Source organism: Coptis chinensis, chromosome 6 (genome assembly GCF_015680905.1).
Source record: "Coptis chinensis isolate HL-2020 chromosome 6, ASM1568090v1, whole genome shotgun sequence".
In the NCBI taxonomy this organism is placed as follows: Eukaryota; Viridiplantae; Streptophyta; class Magnoliopsida; order Ranunculales; family Ranunculaceae; genus Coptis; species Coptis chinensis.
The window spans coordinates 96,636,988-96,659,350 of NC_141461.1; the positions used below are offsets into that span (position 1 = coordinate 96,636,988).

Sequence of the window (22,363 nt, forward strand, 5' to 3'; positions counted from 1 at the left end):
TCATGTAAACAAGATCATCATCCTTAAAATGCGCACCCTTCATTGCAAATTATCACGGCGTAATCCTAATTTTTCATTCTTAAATGTTGAATAACGAACAAGTTATTAGTAGTAATAGTGAACAAACTGGAACTTAGATTTCATTGATTTAGGACTTGGGGTTGCCTTGTCTTGACAGTGACCATAATTTGAGGAAGTTAGGGAGACAATTAAGTCAAGGTGGTGAGTTTGGCATTTGTGAATTTGGTCCATAGAAGATCACGGATAGCTGATTCACATGTCTGTGATCCTGTGCCACCAAACTGAATGAAGTTAAGAATAGTTTTTCATTCCCATGAGATGTTGCTGAATTGCTTATCGGATAAAATTCTACATCTTTGTCCCTACATTACTTGACTTTTATTAAAAAGTCCGGTATTTCGCAGTTGATCTCGTGACCAACATCATTCCTTTCTCTTTGGCTTCCAATTTTCAACCAATAACTACCTTTCTAACCTCCTCACCACATCAATAAATACCAGTTGCACACCCCACCTATTCCATCGTCCATACATGTCTTCTCTCTAACCGGCATTGTACTTCATAGTAGTAGTAGTTATATTTTCTATAGTCTCTGTAGGCCACCAGGGGAAAATGGCTTTCAATAGGATATTTTGGTTAATGCAACTTACTTGGATGCTTAGTTTATGTTGCTCCGCATTTACCTCAGAAGACTACAGCAATGCGCTCGGTAAATCCATTCTCTTTTTTGAGGGACAACGATCAGGGAAATTACCATCTAGTCAACGACTAACATGGAGGGGTGACTCTGCGTTATCAGATGGCACTTCATATCATGTTTGCTTCACAACTCAAAAAAACTGTATTCTAACATAAACGGATTTGCTTAGTTATTAACTAAAACAAATAACTTGGCAATGCATAATGCAGGTGGATTTGGTGGGTGGATATTATGATGCAGGAGATAACGTCAAGTTTGGTTTGCCAATGGCCTTCACAACGACAATGTTGTCATGGAGTGTTATCGAGTTTGGTAGCTTAATGCGGGGTGAAGTTCAGAATGCTAGAGCTGCCATTCGTTGGAGCACAGATTATCTACTAAAGGCGGCCACAGCTACCCCGAACACTTTATACGTCCAAGTGAGCTCAGCCATCCGAAATATTATGTCTCCTCCAACTAATGAGAAAGTAGCATGGACTACGAATTGAAATCACCTAGGCCACCTTAATAACAAATGGAAAGATCTAGAGTTTTTTAAGTACTAATTAAAACAGATTGGTTTTCGCTTACACAGGTGGGAGATCCCAACATGGATCATCGTTGCTGGGAGAGACCTGAAGACATGGACACACCACGCAATGTGTACAAGGTGTCAACTCAGAACCCAGGCTCTGATGTTGCAGCAGAGACTGCTGCTGCATTGGCAGCTGCATCAATTGTGTTCAAAGACTCTGAACCTTCGTACTCTTCCAAACTACTTCAAACTGCAATGAAAGTAAAATATTCTACACTACTATAAATTCATTGAGAAAAATGATACTTTATTTAACCTCCTCAAGTTTCATGACGTTTATAAATGTAATGATGCAGGTGTTTGATTTTGCGGATAGGTACAGGGGCTCTTATAGTGACTCTCTTGGCTCAGTAGTGTGCCCATTTTACTGCTCTTATTCAGGATATCATGTAACACTTACCTTCAGAGTTCATTCAGACTTTCATTTTAATCCCCTCAAAAACTTACTATAAGATGACTAACTTCAATTTTCTAATCAGGATGAGCTTCTCTGGGGTGCATCATGGCTTCATAAGGCTTCACAAAACAGTGCGTACTTGGCATACATTCAATCCAATGGCCACACTCTTGGTGCAGACGATGATGATTTCTCTTTCAGTTGGGATGATAAGCGAGTTGGGACCAAAATCCTTCTTTCAAAGGTTTTACATAGCTTCTCTAACTCACGAGAAAATCTAGCCTACAGTCTTCCCTCTTGTCTGCACTTACATTGTTCTCTTCTACAGAACTTTTTGGACACAAAGGTTGAAGAATTTCAAGTATACAAAGTGCACTCAGACAACTACATATGCTCTCTGATCCCAAGATCATCTGGTTTTCAAGCCCAATATACAACAGGTCAGGTCCACTGCAGACCACACTAAGAGATACACTCATATTACTGCTACATTCATATACCTAAGCACCTACATGAGTTTAAGGTTACTTGTGTTAATTGCCAAGCTTCCAACTGATCATTGACCATACCGTTGACACTTACACTGTGTTATCCCTTGTTATAGGCACTATGATGCCTTAGTCAACTATCACTGTAAGGAGTATAATGGAAAAAAGCTCAAATTTCATACTTGGAGCCAAATAAGGGACCACCAACTGCCAACAGATAACTTATTATAGTCAAAATCTAATTCGGATTTTTTTACAGGAGGGCTTCTCTATAAAGGAAGTGCAAGCAACCTGCAGTACGTGACTTCTACTGCTTTGTTACTCTTGACATATGCCAAGTACCTAAGCTCAAACGGTGGCAACATTCAATGTGGCACTTCTACCTTTCGAAAAGAAGATCTAATCTCAATCGCCAAGAAACAGGTCGACTATATTTTAGGTGACAATCCACAGAAGATGTCGTACATGGTAGGATTTGGGAATAGGTACCCAACACATGTTCATCACAGAGGATCCTCACTGCCATCAGTACATGCACACCCTGACCGTGTAGCCTGTAATGACGGATTTCAGTACCTTAATTCTGCTTCACCAAATCCAAACATTCTTGTAGGTGCCATTTTGGGTGGTCCTGATAACCGAGACAGTTTCTCTGATGATCGAAACAATTATCAGCAATCTGAACCAGCTACCTACATCAATGCACCACTTGTTGGTGCTCTTGCGTTCTTTTCCAGTGCGGCGACACAAACATGACAATAAACGGACCTATTCATTTCCTCCTCATGGTTTCACACATAGACATTTATCATGTAACACCTACAAAAGTTGTACTTTCTAGAGTCTAGACAAGATGTTGCTCTACACATTGCTAATTAGTAGTAATAAACTAATAATTGCAACAATTTACCTTTTAAATATTTACTCTTATGAACTTTTTCACTACATACAATGTCTTAAGTTCTTAAGTCATAAACTTTTGCCCTCCCATTTGCGACTTAATTTGCAACTCTCAGAGGTAGATGCAAAATGGACCAAAACGAAACTACTTCATTCTAAAGAATATCTCGTAAACGGTCAACTTGGCGTGTGAAGATGAGAAAATCAATGTTTTTTTTGTTAGGGTACTTTTTCTTCTACTGGCCAATCTATTGTCAATAAATCTTCTTGATTCATTTTATCCTTTAACAAAATGTACTATTCATATTAGTGGAAATTTTGTCCAAACCCCCCACTTTTGTCACCACTTTTGCATAAACCCACATTTGTAAACATCACGATTTATCTCCGCTCCATCTGACTTCCATCCAAATTCCGTTGATATTTAACCTAATACCCGAGGTTAGGGTACTCTTAAAAGAGCTTACATCACCGTCGAAAAATTGAAAATTCCACAAAATTATTTCCCTATGCAAACTCCACGGGCAATACAGTTCTGTTGGTCCTAAAAAAACCAAAACTAAGCTAGTTCAGTCTCCATTTACATTCATGCTAAGGTTCATGCATAGAATACTCGCATCTTGTTCTGTGTTTCACAAGGAACAGATGACTACATGATTAAGAGGAAATAAACAAAAACAGATTAGTGGTTCCGTTTTCTAAATTCACCTCGTATATATAAAAAAAGGGTTCTTAAAATAACGGCATCTTATTCGTAAATTGCAGTCTAGTATCTAGTGATGAATCCATGACTTTTAAAGCCCCTACTCCCCAACATATCACTGAGATTCCAATTTCACTACCACATAGGTCTTCTTCAATTTCACAATGAGGACGGGCGTGTCCATCAAGAGGATCAACTCCCATTTAGTTATGTTCAATAATCAAACATTTTCATATATTCAAATCTAAAACTTCGCCTCAAATAAAAAAGGAGCGTGGTGGAAAGGGTTATATTTCAATATTTCATAAATAAAAGTAGCAGTGTCATACATCACATCACACCTTTGAGATTATCGAAAAAAAAAGTACAAAAATACATCACACCTATGCTTCATTATGGCAATGCCTACAATCAAATATTTCATCACAACAAGGTGCTTCCATCCATGATGTATAATGTGCACACATGCTAGATTCCATAATGTAAGCTAGGGACGAAGTGTAGAGCCGTGAGCATCCTCCACAGGTCAAAGGGGTCTGAGCAAGACATCACCAACCCAACTAGCATCAATATTGTTCCCACTTAGCCACCCTGTGTTCAAGGATTGGGGCTTTTCTGAAGGTGTGGGCATCAGCACTATTTGGGATCTTCAACTCATGTATAAACTATGTGATGAACTCCTTTGGTAATCTGGGACTAATTTTGCTTCACACACCCCAACACAAAGCTTAAACATGGAGTCCAGATGGAAAGACAGGCAATTGGAAGTAAATATCTGAATCTAAAGTGATAATGTATTCTCTCAAATCCTTCATAAAGCTGCATCTATCATTCATTGTCAAGAAATACGATTGCATCGAACATGTTTATTGTTTCACTAGAAGTGTCCTTAATTAAAAAGAAACGTCCTTCAAAACAAGCGAAAATAACAATAGAATTGCAATAGACATGAAGAAAAAAGGAAAAGGCTGCTTGATAATGGCTTCGCCTGGGAAAGAAAGTTGCTGTATTAGCATAAGTATGCTCCAGTAAAGATCCATCGAAAATCAATGCCTACATTCCTTGTGAAACCAGGTTTTCAAACCGCAACAACAAAATTTAAAACAATACATAAATTCCTAACAAAAAAGCCAAACAACCAAACAAAGAATTGACTGATATAGTGTGGGTACTAATGAGAAAATATACGATACTGGACACATTACACCTAAAGATACCATACCATCATTCTGAAGATACACTATGAAAATAATTAAGGAATAATTCAATTCGAAGATTGCTTCAAAATAATCGCTACAAAGAGGAACATCTATCCCAGAATAAAAGACACAAATCAGATGCTTGTGAGTTGTGACATCCATTTTGAGTTTTAAACATGAACATCCCCCATTATCACAGAGGACAATAAGTACACTCACAGCCGCAACTATACATGTGAAGAAATGACAACTGGTAATATGACATGCATGCAAATGTTTTGTTTGTATCAGGCTGTATAGATGGCACTGCAGGTGTCAGTTAGAAAAGGCCTTGCCATGTCAAAGATTGTTTGAATGATGAATCTTTTGAGAACGTTACATCTCCGCAACCAAAACAGATGCATGGGTATAGCTTGGAAACTAAATATTCATCAGGATTACAAGGTAAATTTTTTACCCCGAGATGGTTTCCATTACATCTATCAGGGCAAGAACTTGCATCTTTACCTGTTCAGATGATGTGGTGGCTTGCTCTGGGGTCTTGCCCTCTCAAAACACAAAGCAAACGTATCAACTGGACAAAGATGCACTGCACGATAAAACAAACATAAAGCAAAGGGAAGTCAAGTGTACAAAAACCATAAAGCAAGGAATGGCTTAAACAGTTGAACATTTAACCTTATTCGGATCAACAACACTGGTCACAGCACGATGCACAGGGCTAATACTCAGATTCGCAGCCTTTCCCCTATCACACCTGAGAAAAAAATTTGTAAATATAATGTTTGAACCTCTGAATCAAAATTCATAAACGCTGTTTTAACTAAACAAGTTAACAGAAGAAAAGAAGATTGTAATCAAGATTTTTTCAATTATCAATAAAAGGGTAAGGGTCCTCTTTTAAAACCCTGCTTACTGACTAAAAAAAAACAGAGCTAAAATTCGAATGCAGTGTCTGACACTACACTTAACTTCAACCAAGAGGGCGTAGGTTTCCAAGTCCAGCATCTGCCCCAGAAATATAAACATACACACACCCCCACAACAGAACAAATAAATGGTTTAAGTATGTTGCAAGCCCTTCCCAGACTACAAGTAATTACCATTTAAAATGAAACCTATATTACAGTCAACTGAGGAATCCTAAAACACTAAGAATTTCAAACAACGAGCTCCCTGATTGTAAAGCAATAAGGCTAAGGACGAAGCTTGAACATGGGCTTCAGTGGGAAAGACAAGGCAACCGGAAGTAAATAGATTAATCTCAAATGATGGTGTATTCTCCCAAATCCCAAATCCCAAATCCCAAATCCATCGTAGTAGCACCATCTACCATTCATTGTCAAGAATTAACAGAGCCTTGTACAGATTGCATTCAAACATGTCTATTGTTTCATCCTTTCACCAAGCGGGGTAACAAAAAGGACAAAAGAACTGCCACAAACACGAAAGAAAGACGCTGCTTGACAATAGCAAGAAAGTGGATGCAATCAACATAAATATGTTCCTAAACAAAGACCACCTCCTTTTTTTTTTTTATCAATAAAACTCAATTCCTAAATATGTAATGATCTTAGGTAGCAAGAAGCCATTTGATCCTACCACCCACCCCCTTGAGCTACAAGAAATCCCACTTACAAATTAAAAACTTCATAACCCACTAGCCTAATCGAACAAGACTTCCTTCGCCTCTTCCACAATCTTAAGTAGTTCTTTCTCCTTGTGCTCGAAGATCCTCATGTTTCTCTCCTTTCATAAAATCCATACAACCACACTCGCACTAGGAATATGGCCCGCTTGCCACTTTGACTGGGTAGACTAAGGACCCAGAATTAATTCATTCACCAAGGTTTATAGTGGAGCCTAAGCAAAGATCCATCTAAACAACAATTCTTATAGCCCTTTTGAAAGCCGAGTTTCAAATTGCAACGACAAAGTTCGAAACAACAGACATTCTAAACAAGAGGTGGTTGTTTATCTTTAATTGGAAGCAATGGAATATATTCATATGATTTATAGCTAAATTTTCAAACCTGCACTATGTTTATGTATGTTTTATAGTCTAAAGATTCTGGAATCAAAGATGATTTTGGGTTTCTAATGAACTCAATTACCACAGGTCTCAGTACATCACTGAGCAGCTCAAAAAATTGTGCATATCATCTCAATTGGAACTCTACATCCTGAATAGATGTTTTTCTTAGTGTTGTTAACTTGTACAGAAAGCTTAACAAGAATACAAAACTAGAAATTCCAGGGTTTCATAACTCAAGAACCCTAAGATTCACCATGACAACAGAAAACTGAATAATTCTTCCTTTAAAATTACGTAGCAACTGTGGCCTCAGCCTACAGCAAGTAATCTAGCCAAACTAAGAAGCTCTTATCTGGAAAAAAATAAAATAAAAAATAAAAAGTACAATAAAAAACAAACAAACTAGGAAGTGAAAAATATTTAAGTTTCTCTAACAATCCTAATCTAATCAAATAAATTGTGTCCTGTTGTCATTTGATAAGAATACGGGCCTCAAGACTAAAGCGAAAAGGACGGACCCACTTTTTTTCCTCCAACTTCTCTGATTAGGGATGGCAGTTGTGGCAGGTCAACTGATATGGGGTGCATAATACTCATTCAAAATGGAAAGTTTGCTGATGGAGATTGTGAAGGCACAAGAAATGATCCTCTTCACAATCGCGCAGACTAACTTCTTCATCCTCTTTCACTATATCGTGACACATAGTTTCCCCAGTACGAACCTAACCATAGAAGCTCATTCCACTGAACAAGTGCACACCTTTCTAGTTTATAGCAACCAACTTCACACTACTTGAATCTTCCCAGTAATTACAGTAATATAGCCAAATGCCTTTTCATTTCATTGATCTAATCATGGAAAGAATCACTGCAACACAATCCAACTTATCAAAAGGAAGAAAAAAACACACTCTGATGTCACCGAAGACCAATCAAGTTCACAATAACCTGCAATATGCTAAATATTTGTTAGCCTGAATTGCTGGCATCAAACGAGGTGCCTATGCACTTGATGAAAAATCCAAAGGACCCGAATGACGGATTAGGATGTAAACTCATACTCCATCACAAACCAGGTAAATCTACTCAACACTACACCAAAATGCGATGCAAACTTAATGTGGAATCCTCACCATAAAGTCATATTATAATTATAAAGAATGAACTTAAAAACCCTAATTTTCACAAAGATAACAATATACCAAATTCTTTATTAAAAACTAGATAACAAATTATATTTGGTGTCCTTAGCTCTACATTAATTTACTTGCAGAGCAAGTTTCCCAACAAAATGAGGAAAAAATAATTATAATATTCTTTAGTTATCAAAGGTGACAAAAGCAACTGGAAAAGAGTTGAGTATAAGTGAAGGATACAGGAGATATAGTAATCACCTCAGTTGGTTTAAACCCTATATCAGGATTAATTGTAACTGCACAGGAGTAGTACAACAGAACATGCCACTATGCCAGAAATGAGGATCATTCTGGTGAAATCATAACTACACTATTCACTCACTATTTTCTAGTAAATTAGAGAACTATACCTGTGCTCGAGGGATCTTTTTGACCAAGACAGCTAGAACGCTCTTCAGAATATCCAGTGCCTAATTCAACCAAATAAATTGACCCACTACATTAATGGATTTTAAGGTTGTTGATACTGTTGATACTGAAGTTTTAATGACAGTAAAAATTCATAAAACATACCCCTTACATATCTTGCATATGCTTTGGCACTTGTCATTATTTTCGTCATAACAAGCCAGGAGAAACGCCCCATACACACCTGCATGAGAAACTCACCAGCAAAGATAATCAACACTGAGATGCCATATTAACAGAATAGTAGCTCGTGGTATGTATATTGCGTATCAACTTCAGGTGGTAGAACAAAACAATATACAATTTTTAAAATGGGAGTCAATTCACATAGCAACACGACTTGGTCAGCATTACTACACAGCTACCTCTCTGCATTTGCCACTGGCATGGAACACCACAATAATACAAACTAAACCTACCGAGTCCCCAAGACCGCATCGCATCATACAGTGGACATCTAGCAATATTCAACTCAAATTACTCGGAATGAGAATATGACATCCACAGTAGCAGTATAAAATAGGCAAAAGTGTAGCAACCATTCCACAATCAAGATAAATGCCAAAATAAACCACCACATAATAAGACAAGTTGACTTGGACGCAGAGAAGGTAGAAAGGTTTAATACTTTGTGTTTGGTCTTTGAAATTGGGACTACTAAAATCGTAAAGGTGGACAGAAAATCGGACATGAGAGCATTCCAATGCAAGTCAAAAATATTCACCTCCACATCTCTTTTCCCAATCCAAAGGTGACAAATAATCTCGGACTGGAAGGTTGGATTCCGTCTGAATGTAAAAATCGAAAAAAATGCGTACGGAATGAAAATTATAAAAAGTCGAAAACATGCTAGAAGGAACCAACATCCCGTCCAAAAAAAAAAAAAACATCCCGTCCGAAGTTCACAATTCAGCTGCTATCTCAATTGAAAATTTCACTCTCGTTTTCACCGAAATATTCACATTTGCATTGGGCAAAGGTTTTAACCATAAGAGCATTTGCAATGCAGGTGGTTTTGAGAGGTTTGTGACTTTAGTCACCGGTTTTGTTGAAAAATGGGTGTGCGATGCAGAGGTGAAAAGTTGGTAATTATTTTCCCCAGTTGAAATCAAGGTGAAATCTTCCGAGATAGTTTCCCCAGTTGAAATTAAGGTGAAACCTTCCACCGGTGATAGAATTGAAATAAGGTGAACCTTCCATCTTCGGACGAGATGTTGGATTCCGTCTTCCGCCTCCGTTGTTTTTAAAAAAAATCGGTTTTTTTTTACGGAATGTTTCATTCCGTCTCGCGTGTATTTTTGATTTTTTTCGATTTTTTTTTTTAACTTCATACAAAATACCAGACGGGATGTTACATTCCATCTCAATCAAAAAACCTCCAGACGGAATCCAACATCCCGTCCGAGATTTTTTTTTCACCTTTGCATTGCACAGTTTCACCTTACTTTTCACCATTTTGGTGAAATGAGGGAGAATAAGTGACTACGTGGAGGTGAATAATTGGTGATTATTTTGACTTGCATTGCAAATGCTCTAAAGAGGTGAATAAAGTCACATTCCCAGTTTCCCACCATATCCACCTGCATTGGGAATGCTTTTAGTTGGACAGAAATAACTGGACAGTTCGGATCTCCATATCTATCCACCAAACCCATGGGCTTGTTCACCGAGGCCCAGAATCTCGGTTCTATATAAACACCTGACCTGGCCCCATCGAAGTGATTCTTGTTTATTAGGGTTTGAAAAAGATGAGGCCGTTGTTTTGTGGTAATTTTGAGTACGAGACACGTCAATCTGATTTGGATCGTTTGTTCTCAAAATATGGACGTGTCCAACGCGTTGATATGAAATCAGGTAATTCAATCTTTACATCTTTTCATTATTATTATTATTATGTAATAATAATGTTTTCATAATACGAACGACATGCTATGTATTAATATATTGTTGGTTACGTTTATGAAACTAATTTCTAGGTAAACATTAAGCCAGAATTGATCTTATGTTTCCTACAAGTTGTCATCATTCAAAAAGACCCAATATACACAAACACATGAGAATTGAGACCTGATAATATCGTCAACGTTTTCTATGCCACCTCTATTTTACTTTCAGCTTGTAGAACAAATGCACCTATGGCATGAAATAGGGTAGGGAGATGCTTTTAGTGAGACGTTTGAAGAAAACAAGTAAGAGAGTGAGCAGAAATATAACTCGATTTAGGTCATTGCAGCCTGGGCTTATCATCCGGTGTGTATGTTCTTGCCTGGAATTGGGATCTTTATTATTGTAGCCAAGGTAGTTGAGGCTAGAGTTCTTCTTTAGGTTTGATGTTGTTTTTCCAGAATTTTGAAGTTTTGCATTAGATATTTGGTTGTTTAGTTGCATTTTCCCCCATTTTGAATTCTCACAGATGGTTTTTAGTATATCCAAATAGAGCAAGCTAAGCTATATTGGATTATATTCCAAATTTTATACACGGACCTTTGTTTTCCTAGAAGTTTAATATGTGCATTCTTTTTGCGTAATGTATTAGTATTTGGCCCTGTCATTTTTTCGTTGGACTGATACTTTTACTGCACATGAACCTGGTGTAGCTTCTAATTGGTTAGATTAGATTCACTGAAATATTAAAAATTGATATAAACTTCATTTCAAGGAATATTACTGATTGGTACATGATGGCTGTGTGAGGCAGAGTGACTGGAGGGATGAATAAGATGACCTGATAGTGTCCTTTTCATGCATGGGGCTCATGTATGTTGATTTTCTGGGAATACACCTTTTGGGGCTCCATCACCAAGGAAGCATTCAAGAGGTGTTAACAAAATCCAACAAATACATTCTTTTACATTACATACTTAACATTAAAGAAGATGAAAAATTGCAAAGATTAAATTCACTGGAGAAAGACCTCCATTTTTAAATGTTTATTTTCACGCAGGGAAGTTGCTAAGGAAAACTGAGCTCCCCTCTGGGCTCATGGCAGAGGAATTCTTCCTGCCTTCCTGCTCATCAGCTCCATTCTCAAATGGCAGCATCCTGCATTTCCTTCACTTGGTCATTCATCACTCTCCCTCCACACTGCCATATTATGATAGTTGTTTTACAAGGACCTGGTCTTACTGTTCTTAGATGGATGAAACAGATTAGTCATGCCATGCCTACCACTGATCTCTCCTCTTCAAACTGTCCAAAGTTGCCATTCTACAAGAATGATCATCATTTATGCGTACTTACTGTTCATAGATGGATCAAAGAATTCGGTCATGTCATGCCTACTACTGTTCACTTGCTGTTTGAATGGCGAAGCATATTCAGCAATGACTTCACAGTTCTGACTATTTGGGTTTAAACATTTATATCATCACCATGATTTAGTTCATCGTGCAAGGCCTCTACATTGTTGAATTCCTTATGTGCATCAGGCCTTCACCCACATGCAGGTGTTGTACTCTTTTATTTTTACCAGGGGAGAGAAGCGATGATTTCGCTGTCATATGAGGCCTAATTATAGGCACTTTTCATATACTTTATTACTTTCCTCTGACTTTTGTCAATCTGTTGCAGGATTTGCTTTTGTGTACTTTGATCATGAGCGTGATGCTGAAGATGCCATTCGAGCTCTTGACGATGCGCCTTTTGGTCATAGCAAACGTAGGCTTTCAGTCGAGTGGGCAAGGGTAATCTTTTCCGTTCATTTTCTGAGTCACTCTCCATTCTGCTGTATAGTTTGCCTGTAGTTGAGGGGGGTTTTATTCTGAATGAAACCTGTTTCCACGAGTAGATGCTTAACCTTCCTTTTCTAGCAGGGGGAGCGAGGTGCACGGCATCGTGATGGGGCCAGGCCTATGACCAACCAGAGGCCCACTAAAACACTGTTTGTGATCAACTTTGATCCGATTCGAACAAAGGTTCATGACATTGAAAGGCATTTTGAACCATATGGTAAGGTCTTACATGTGAGAATTCGAAGGAACTTTGCATTTGTGCAGTTTGAAACACAGGAAGAGGCTACAAAAGCTTTGGAGTACACCCACATGAGGTTTGTATATCTGTTTTCTCTATCACCATCTCTGTGCGTGGTACTTGAATTACAATATGTGGTTTCAGTTTTAACTTGTTTGTTATCAGAAATTCAAACCGGAAAAAAAGCAGAAATTTGAACCTGATATTTTGTTTTCCTATGCAGCAAAATTTTAGATCGAATGGTGTCAGTTGAATATGCACTCAAGGATGATAGTGAACGTGATAATAGCCCTCCTCGTAGGGGTTATGGGAGGCGGGATGACAGTCCTTATGGTCGGTCAAGAAGTCCTGTATATCGCAGGAATCGCCCAAGCCCTGATTATGGGCGGGCTAGAAGTCCAATCTACGATCGATACGGTGGTTCTTCGTACAACAGAGACCGCAGTCCAGTCTATGAGAGATATAGAAGGTAAATTGCAACTGAGTTATTGTTAAACATATATGTACAATTCCATATAGTTCTGCATCTCAGAGTTAGTGATTTTCTCCTTTCTGCTACAGCCGTTCACCAATTCGAAGATAGATGACATGAAGAGAAAGGTGCTTCAGGCTTTATTTCGGAAAAGGAGTTGAGAATGTGTCAAAGTTTTAATTAGAAAGGAAGTTGAGAATGTGTTAGCAATCTACAGTTAATACTTTTTGGGTCAATGAGTAGTCTCGTCTGCTGTTATGTGGTTGAGAGCTTTAGTTTGATTGAAGTATAAGTGTTGGTGCCATCTATTATACTTGTACATTTCAAATAGTTGTGTTTGGTGACTACCTTTTTTTGGTTTTTTGGCTATACATATATGTAAATGTGGGGAGTGAGGACCTCATATTAGTGGGTTTAATAAGAAGTGGTTTGAGACCTTTACTGGATCTTGAGAAATTATCTGTTGCTATATCTTGTGAGAGTGAGATGTTGACTCAAAACATTAGCACGACTGAAATGAAAAGGAATGTGCCATGATAGAGTGATTTTAGCTCTCGCATGACTGTACATGTTAAATAAAAACAGGAATCAAATTATTTTCCTGCATACACTTTTGAAGATGTTTTTTATCTCGACAGTGGCTAGCTCACTTGGTTAATGGGCGTCCCTATTAACTGCAAGTATGCCAACCATGTTGCGCATTGGGTTTTTTTTTTATTAAAGTCTTAAAAGTTTTGAAAACTGTCTCTCAAGTTCGATAGTTAACATGATTTTTTTGGATTCTAATTGTAATTGTAATTATGTAGGAAAAGCTCATCAATTTTTTTTTAATAGGGAATAATTATGTTATTTAAGTGACATTAGAAAGGTTTTTCTAAATTATTAATAAAAGAGAACTTGTTTTAATATTAGTGAGGGAAATTAGATAATTATATAATTTAAGTGATATTAGGAAGGATTTATAAATCTCTATCTAACAAAACAGGAAAAGGACAGATTCCATTTTTTTAATAACCATAGGCCATAAACTCATTAATTAAAAAGTTTTTGGGGTAAACAGTTTTTCATTTAAGACATTGACAAAAAATTTTTATGGGTTGAATCTTTTATGGACTTGGAACCATGAGCATGGGCTTTAAAAAAAAATGTAATAGTGGGGTAGGCATCCAAAAATCAGCCAAAAATAAACCGCCGGGCCTCCAAATTTGAGAGAACTTGTTTTAATATTAGTGAGGGTGTGGACGAGTTGTTTCGCGTTGCGATAATTATATAATTTAAAGACACGATATAATGAGTTGAAGGATTTAGGTCTCAAATATCCTATTATTAATAAATAGAGGGTTTGTTATAATTTTTGTGAGAGAGGTGTTTCGAAATTGAGTAACTATGGAAATTACAAATTACCTACTTGATAGTGGAGAGGGGTTCCTCCTAGATACCGGCTATCATATAGTGTAGAGATTTCTCCACCTAACTTGCAGAAACTAAAAACAGAAGAGGTTCTTCCAGGCTCCTACAACTCTTTATAGCCTGTATCACTAAGTGAAATCTATTTGTTAAGTGGGAGCACTCCGAAAATTTAAACACAATAGTCCTTTTATGGTGCCCTCAAGTGGAAAATATACACCCATATATCACCATGTCCATCCTTTAAAACATGTTGATGAAAAATTGTGATGAATTATGCGCCTTCTTAATTGCTGTTGGTGACACTATTAGGGCATCTCCAATGGAGAGTGTAAAATTACACTTCCATATAAGTATCATTAGGATTTTACAACTCCAATTGTAAATTATTGTAGAATCCATAAATATCCATTTTCAATTGTTCTCAATGGAGAAGTGTAAAAAAGTTCAATTTTAAACTCGGATGACACTTGAAGTGACGTCTCTCTTTAAATTAAAGTGGGATGTCACTTCAAGTGTAGTCCGAGTTTAAAATTTTCAAATTGTGGTTTTTAGAAATAGATAGGGACGACACTCCAAATAACGTCCGATTTTTTTTTTACTCAGACGTTTGTTTGAGTGTCGTTCGAGTTTTTTATTAGTTGATAGTGAGAAGAAGAATTCCTCACCCTCTCTATCAACTAATACTCTATTATCTATCTACGCGGTACAACACCCCATTGAAAAGAGTTTTTTGATATTTGAAATGTAAAATTTTCACTCTATATAATTTAGACCCCCATTGGTAATACCTTAAACGCCTCCTAAATATGAATCTCCATCATTATTATGAGATAGGATATTGTTACTTGGAGTGTCGGACACCATCTTTCTTTTCAGTTCATATCCAATACCAACGTTCTTTGTGTGCACGACTTTTTCTCCTCTCGTACACGATTCTGTCTTTTCCAAGTTGTACAATGCGACATGACGTCCGGTCCATGCCACATTTGACATGTGAATGATGTGATAGTTGCACAATTTTTCCATGGTCACGTGAATCACACTCGCTTTCTATAAATACTGGAGTTGATATTTTCCAAACAAGAAATTTGGCTCACACTTTCTTTAGCGTGTTTTTTGTCTAGAGAAAGACCAATGTTATCTTTTGATTCTACTATCATTTTAATAACACTTCACTTTTTGAATATATTAATGTTTTCAAAACTTTTTATTTCTCATTTTTACCCTTTCATTTGTAACTGTCAATTTCTTCTTACAAATAAATAATACAAAAATCTATTATGTGTCGGCGGTAGGTATGTGCGTCAATCGAGGTCACTCATCAGGCAAAAATGCATGTGTATTGCTCCAAAATGTACTGCATTCAAATAATATAATTGTCTTATAAAAAAAAAACCATTTGTCTTTTCAAATTTCACAATTTGAATTACATCAAACAAAACTTAAACATGCTATTCAAAATTATCAGAAATACATTTTTAATTGCTAAAACTGTATTGAAATTAGTTGTAATCAACATACTTTTTTCCTATTTTTGAAGTTGATATTTTCCACATTGTTTTAGTTTCCCAGAAATTCATCTAACTTTTAATTGGAATTTTGTAGATTTCCAATGAATTTTAATTATTTTGATTAACCCACTCCTCTTTGGTAACTGATTTAGTTCACAGTTTTTTTTTTTTTTTTTTTTTTTTTTTTTGGTAGTCAAATTTCAGTTTTTATGGGGGAAAAACGATTTTTGGTACCTATACCGATTCCAATTCTCTGATTTTCCAAAATCCCGTTTCGATAAAATATCTCCCCAGGTCAATCTCGTTGTGCCCTGAAATATTTGACCCCGCGTGTGTTATGGAATATATCTGTATCAGCCATGCGCGTGTCAGAACGTGTAAACCCATGCCATACCACGTAAGAAAATCTATATATAAACCTGCCTACGGAATTGTTCAAGTCCACAATCAACAAAAACTCTTTTACTTTTTCTTTCTCTCCCTCAAATCTCAACAAGAAGATGGAGTTGTTAAGGTTAACACAATGTCCAAACCCTTGTTTCAGTCCTACGTTAAAATTCAAAACTAGTTCTTTTCCTCGTACGCAAATTATACAAGCGAAAAAAACAACACAACACAAAAACGAGATACATATAAATAATACAAATACAACATTAACATTATCTCCTATACTTTCATCCTCATCCTCGTTTCCAATTTGCGGCTTTGGAAAAGAAAAAGAATAATAATAATAATAATAATAATAATAAGAATGTGTCGGTTGAGAATCTTGATGAGTGGATAAGAGATTCTGTATCTGAGGTTGGTGATATTATTATTATTATTCATATTATTTGTTTGTTTTAACGTTTGAAGTTTGGATTATATTTAGTTATGTATGATTGGTTTTAATGCAGATTGTGAGAAATATTGGAGAAGCGCCGTTTTTAATGCAAGTATATTCGAAGACAAAGGTGGAAGTGGAGAGAGAGAAAGAGAATGTGGATGTTTGGGCATCTGTTAAAAGGAGATGGAAAGAAGGGTGTCCTATTCCTGATGGTGTTATTTTAGTTGAACAATTAGATGGTGATGATGATGATGGTAGTAAAAAATGGAAGATTTGACTGGGAGGACTAGGGAATGGGGAGTATTGATTCAAGGTAGAGGGATTGATTGCCCGTCTTGCTACATTCTCAAGACGTGTCGAGTTTTGTCGTCTATTGGGTTTTGTACTCATTTCTGTCTTGTGAGAGCTAAATGCTTTGGGGAAACTGCAGAATTACAGCTTCAAAACTCTTGGAATGGGATTTCTAATTGATATTTGTGTGAGTAGTTTGATTCTTAATTAATTGTACAGATTAATGCTTGGTCTCTAATTGTATATTGTGGAAACATACATTGAAACTTTGTGATTTGCTAATACAAAAATATTTGGATCATTTCATTGCTTGTTAAGTTGACAGATATATCTTGCATTTTAAGTTGTTACATTCATGTACATGAACTTAGAAAGGTATACATTAGTCCTAGGGTGGATAATCTAGAGTTAGATCCGATTGCTAATTGCTAACTGCTAGTATCTTCATTGTATTTGGAGTTCTTTGGTTCTTAATAGTGGAGGTTAGTGTTTGATCCCTATTTGTAAAATGTAGTAACATTCATTGAAAACTCTTAATTTGATAATACAAACATTTCTTAAGTTTCAAGCCACAGTTTACCATTTCATGTGTGATTGCATTTGAAGTTGGGCATTTTACATGTGTGCATTTTGAATGATTACATCCATGTCTGCGAATTAGGAGGGATAAGTTTGAGTGATCAGATTTTTGAAAGAAAAGGGAGATGACTTGGAGAAAAACATCGAGGAGGTGGTCTTTGGTTTGGGCATTGTCCAAAGTTTTCATAATCTGTCTGTGAAATGACTCTACTGCTTTAGGTGAAGTTTATTGGTTGCACGGCTTTCGGCTGGTTATCTTCTTTCTAGGTACCTTGGTATGCCTTATATACTGTATGGAATCTGGTTATTGAGAGATTGAATAAAAAGGATGTTTATCCTTTGAACGGGATTGAGTGATTGTGATCAAACCTAACCTTTCAGTCTTTCACCATACTATAGGTTGGAGTCTTCGAGTCAATCAGCAGCATTTTGTGGGTTGGAAGAAAGTTTTTGCAAGAAGGGGATTTATTCCTTGGAAGTATAAATGAGTTGAAAGACTTCAACTTAGCGCTGTTACTAAATGATGGGTGGAGATCATGAACAAAAGGGGGAACCTGTGGAGGATGGTAGTTAATTCTAAGTTGGTAACGGTCAATAGGGTGGGTAGGGGTGGTGACTATACCCAATGAGTGGAGAGTTTCAAAAGGTCGGTTTTGTGGAGGTTTTCAGATTGATGAGAGGCCTCTGTTTGTATGGTCTTCTCAGGATTATACGCCATATCCGACTTTAAACATTGCTTGATTTGCTTGTTCATGCGGATAGATTACTTGCCAGGGTATTAGGCATTATGATGCTTTCTTTGACTGGGATATTGTGACCATGGCTGTCCTTACGAAAGAAGTGGATAACATTCCTTCAGGAGACTGGACAGAGATATAAAACTGTGCTCTATCAGCAAAATGGGCAGAGTTTCCTTTAGATCTTGGTACTCCTCTCTTAGCTCTCAGATTCTAACCCACCTTCACCCTAAGCTCGGTCCTAGTTTCAGTAATCAGTGTACCTGGGTTCCAAGGTTCACCAAATCACTAGCTTCGGTCCTTTGTGTTTGGTGGGTAGTGTCTGTGAGTCATATTCTCAATCGTTATCATCTTTCTTGGGGAATTTTGAGTACATTAAATCGTAAGTTTAAACATCTCCGGGGTTTGTCCTTCATGGTTTTCGAGGTTCATTTAGAAAGAAAGTCAGATTCAGAGCATTCTCTTTGCAGTTATGTGGTACGTGGTTGGAGAGGAACATGAAGCATTTCGAGAGCGTGATGTGATTGCTTGTGGAGGACGTGAAATGTGATCATTACAATCAAAGTCTATCTAAAGTTTGTATTAAGTGCATTACGAGATGATGGATGTTCTTTGGCCCCTTTTTGTTTAGAGGATGGGCTATCATAAGAGGATCGAAGTGGCAGACGGTCTGTGCATAAAATTGGGTGTACTATCCTTCTTGTTTTTTGGTTCATTATGATCGTCTAGAGATTGAAGACAATTCATCAATGGTTTAAGTTCATAAGGACTTAGGTTTTACATGTCAGTGTTAAATGAACATTCTCATTTCACTATCTCATCTTATTATATGTTTTTAACATCTTATTAGTTGGTGTTATTGATTGTTTTGTTCTTTATAATCATTTTGCAGTGCTCAGCTGTCCAGTTATTGTATGGGCAAATGCGCATAGCTGTTCTATTGCTCGACTCATTATATTGGTAATGGCATATTGTCACCATTACGTGAGTCAGAGTTGAGCAACTTATTGTAGATATTTAACAGTTCCAATGATGAGGAGGGGATTGCTGCTACATTGGATATAATTTCTAACGACCATTCACAGATGACTTAGTGGCTAATAGAAGCTAGCACACTTTTATCGTTTTGAGATTTCTTGGAGATGGAACCCTTATTCTGGATTTAATAAAAACCAACTGATAGAAAGTGCGTTCAGTCCTATATGTAGTTTTTTCCATCTCAAAAACCAGGAATGTGCATAAAGAAGCCGGAATGGGAACTATTCTGCTACTGATCCAATGATGCATACTAGGTTGGTGTACCTGTTTGACTTAACTGGGAGTAGAAAACTGACTTGACTGGTTGTCCAAGAGTTCGAATGGACTGCACTGTCAATACGGTGACATGGAGGATTCTGGTGCTGCTACTCATTATTAGAAACTGGCTGACGGTCAAATCTCTTTTTACCTTGTGAAAGCTGACGCAGTAAGACCTTTGGTGGGATTTCTTTGGGTTCCTGATCTTGTGGCCTGTGAAGCTTCTTTAGAGGCTTTCTTGAAATCTAAGTATTCAGGTGAAAAGTTGGAGAGATTGGACTAAGGTGCTTGTCGACTCAAATGCCATTGCGCCAATGGTAAATTTACTGAAGCTCCTCATCTGTACATTTTGCAAGGACTTTGGATACTTTAGCGAGGATTTCCCGGTTGGTGGTCTTCCAGAAAAAAAGTGTGGAGAGAATCAGATGCCTTTGGTTGATCTGATTCAGATAGTAGTACTATGAAGTCTATGGCAGCCGAATACTTGCCCATTTCAATGTGCTTAGGCTACGGGATGAAAATATTCAACACACTCAGTTCATTTTTGAAGACGGACATGGATGAATTAAAATCATGTGGAGAGCTGTGAGGTGGACATTTCTTCCCTCGGATGTGGGAGTAATATCTTTGGGTGCTATTAATGTGCTATACCTTCCTTTCAGACCAGAAGTAAGCTTACCAGAAAGTCCGCCTGAGCTTCAGTCTTAAAGAAAATTTAAATGCTGATGGAATCATGGTCCTCAAATATGGTAGTTCGTTGTCCCTGAGTTTATTTCTTCAGTTCTCAAACATACGCCTGTTTGTAAGATTGTAACTGTTGCAAGGGATAAGGGATTCAATTTAATGAGGCTTCTGGGTGATTTTGCCCAACTGAAGTCAATCCATTGACAGGATTATAATTCTTTCTTGACAAGATTGCTGCCTCCATCCTCGTTGAAGGTAGTGTCTGCTGATTTGCTTACTAAGTTTGGTGTATATTTTGAATAATAAAGTTGAATTCTTTTGATAAAGACGTTTCTTTGGTTTTCCATGTAGCGTACTAGCGTGCCATTTACCTCTTCCTGAATCACATATCCATTCAGAATATTTATGTAAATTCATTTATTTGCCTTCATTAAATGTGGAAGGCCCTCGTTTTGCTCAATATACGGGACAAGAATTATGCTTGCTGATTTGGGAATCAATATTTCACCAAAAAAGGCTTACATTTAGATTACAAGCAGACTGTCGTGCAATTCTTTTTTCAGAGAATGGAAACCACTGTTGGTCCTGTAAAGCGAAAAACGAATGAAGATTTATACCCTGCTAGAACAAGTAAGAAATGGTAAATGTGGGTGTGGCTTAGAGTTGGTGAAGGCCTTAGGAACGTTCACAGTTTGCGGTTACTTGATCCTAATTGTGCAAGTGGAAATGATGAAATTCCACCATGTAAGTTTGTTACCAAATCAAATAGTCTCAACTGTAAGCTTTGGCAGTTTGGCCGTAGTAATTTGGTAAAAATATTCCAGGACCACTGGTCACGCAAGCACAAATGGTACAAAATGATTAGGGGTGACTTCGGATCGGAGGCTTTCGGAAAAATTTCCATTTTTTTTTTTCGAATGGCAATATCTTTTTCAAATCCGATCCAATTATTTTTGGGATGACAATTTTTCTTTCGAATTTGAAAATTTGGAAAATCGGAAAATTTTCAGAAATTTAAGAATCCGCAAAATACTGAACTAAATCGGAAATTTGAATTATATAATCGGATTTTCTTAAGAATAACCATTTTTTATCCAATTAATATATTCATTTAGCAATTATTTTGAAATGTATTAATTTAGTAAACAAGTTAGACTTTTTAACACGTTCATTTAGCAATTATTTTTTCATATTAATGCATTAATTCAATAAATAAAAAGATTGGAAAAATTGGGACATGTATTAGAATGATAATATTGATTTTTTGAAATTGTGAGAGAGACAATGTTCTATTTCTCTAGGGTTTTTATTTGGTTTGTAAACTATATGCAGTTTTAATTTAGTAACTATATGAAATAGATTGCTATGTTAAAAATTTAGAAATTAATCAGAAATCGGTTCGGATCGGATTTTGAAAACACATTTAATTCTAATCTAATTATTTTTCAGAAAAATCAAATATCGGAACACAAATATTATGACCAAATTCAAAAAAATATCGGATTGGAATTTGAAAAATTGGGTTTTCAGAAAATAAGACATCCCTATGAGTTGCATTTGATGATGATGCTCCCTCCATCCTTTTTGTGCCTGAGAGTTAAATCTAGATCTCCATCAGAGTGGGGCACTAATCTCTAATGCTACCAATATAGCTGAGGCATGAGACATGGCCTTTATTTCTGTTAAGGGTATCTTATTATTCATTTGTCTTGTCCTTTCCAACTCTTTTGGAACAATTAATATTTTAGTACCCACCCCCATGGCCCCATGTCTTCCTCAATAACAGGAGTATGGACGGTAAGATTAAAGATTTTTTTTTGCTTGAAATTATGGTTATAGATTAGATTATATACTTTCAATATTTTATTTATACAGAAGATTGGATTAGTTGGCCTTGGGTCCTTATAAAGTTGTAAATCTCATATTATTTAGTGTAGAAAAGTAGAGACAATATCCCCTATGAAAGA

The 22,363-nt window shown here is 36.7% G+C and overlaps 3 protein-coding genes and 1 pseudogene across 15 annotated transcripts; 3 read left to right on the forward strand and 1 right to left on the reverse strand.

Moving 5' to 3' along the window:
• The first annotated feature begins 530 nt into the window (after positions 1–530).
• Positions 531–3,085, forward strand: LOC147495820 (endoglucanase 1-like). The gene is made up of 7 exons (XM_086564535.1): positions 531–837; positions 931–1,140; positions 1,296–1,496; positions 1,592–1,684; positions 1,775–1,936; positions 2,021–2,132; positions 2,440–3,085. The coding sequence occupies exons 1-7, from the start codon at positions 634–636 to the stop codon at positions 2,934–2,936; spliced, it is 1,479 nt and encodes a 492-aa protein (XP_086420661.1). The 5' UTR covers positions 531–633; the 3' UTR covers positions 2,937–3,085.
• A 973-nt stretch (positions 3,086–4,058) lies between these two features.
• LOC147495821 (uncharacterized) lies at positions 4,059–9,480 on the reverse strand. Of its 11 annotated transcripts, none has more exons than XR_015197742.1 (6): positions 9,346–9,474; positions 8,727–8,805; positions 8,564–8,649; positions 5,661–5,739; positions 5,490–5,571; positions 4,059–4,488 (listed from the first exon to the last, which is right to left on the reverse strand). XR_015197742.1 is itself a non-coding variant. In XM_086564543.1 (4 exons), the coding sequence occupies exons 1-4, from the start codon at positions 9,467–9,469 to the stop codon at positions 5,711–5,713; spliced, it is 318 nt and encodes a 105-aa protein (XP_086420669.1). In that variant the 5' UTR covers positions 9,470–9,474; the 3' UTR covers positions 4,059–5,710. The 11 variants fall into 11 exon arrangements, 1 of the variants encoding a protein (XP_086420669.1); XR_015197739.1 differs by having other exon boundaries at positions 4,059–4,771; XR_015197745.1 differs by having other exon boundaries at positions 4,059–5,571; positions 8,564–8,623; positions 9,346–9,480.
• An 851-nt stretch (positions 9,481–10,331) lies between these two features.
• Positions 10,332–13,508, forward strand: LOC147495822 (serine/arginine-rich splicing factor RS31-like). Of its 2 annotated transcripts, none has more exons than XM_086564537.1 (5): positions 10,332–10,475; positions 12,192–12,304; positions 12,431–12,666; positions 12,814–13,059; positions 13,152–13,508. In XM_086564537.1, exons 1-5 carry the CDS (start codon positions 10,370–10,372, stop codon positions 13,171–13,173), a joined length of 723 nt encoding a protein of 240 aa, XP_086420663.1. In that variant the 5' UTR covers positions 10,332–10,369; the 3' UTR covers positions 13,174–13,508. The 2 variants fall into 2 exon arrangements, with proteins under 2 accessions (XP_086420663.1, XP_086420664.1); XM_086564538.1 differs by having other exon boundaries at positions 12,434–12,666.
• Positions 13,509–16,640: 3,132 nt separating this feature from the next.
• LOC147495823 (uncharacterized) lies at positions 16,641–17,401 on the forward strand (annotated as a pseudogene). Its single transcript, XR_015197736.1, has 2 exons — positions 16,641–16,784; positions 16,880–17,401. The product of XR_015197736.1 is annotated as an uncharacterized LOC147495823 (transcript).
• Positions 17,402–22,363: the final 4,962 nt, after the last annotated feature.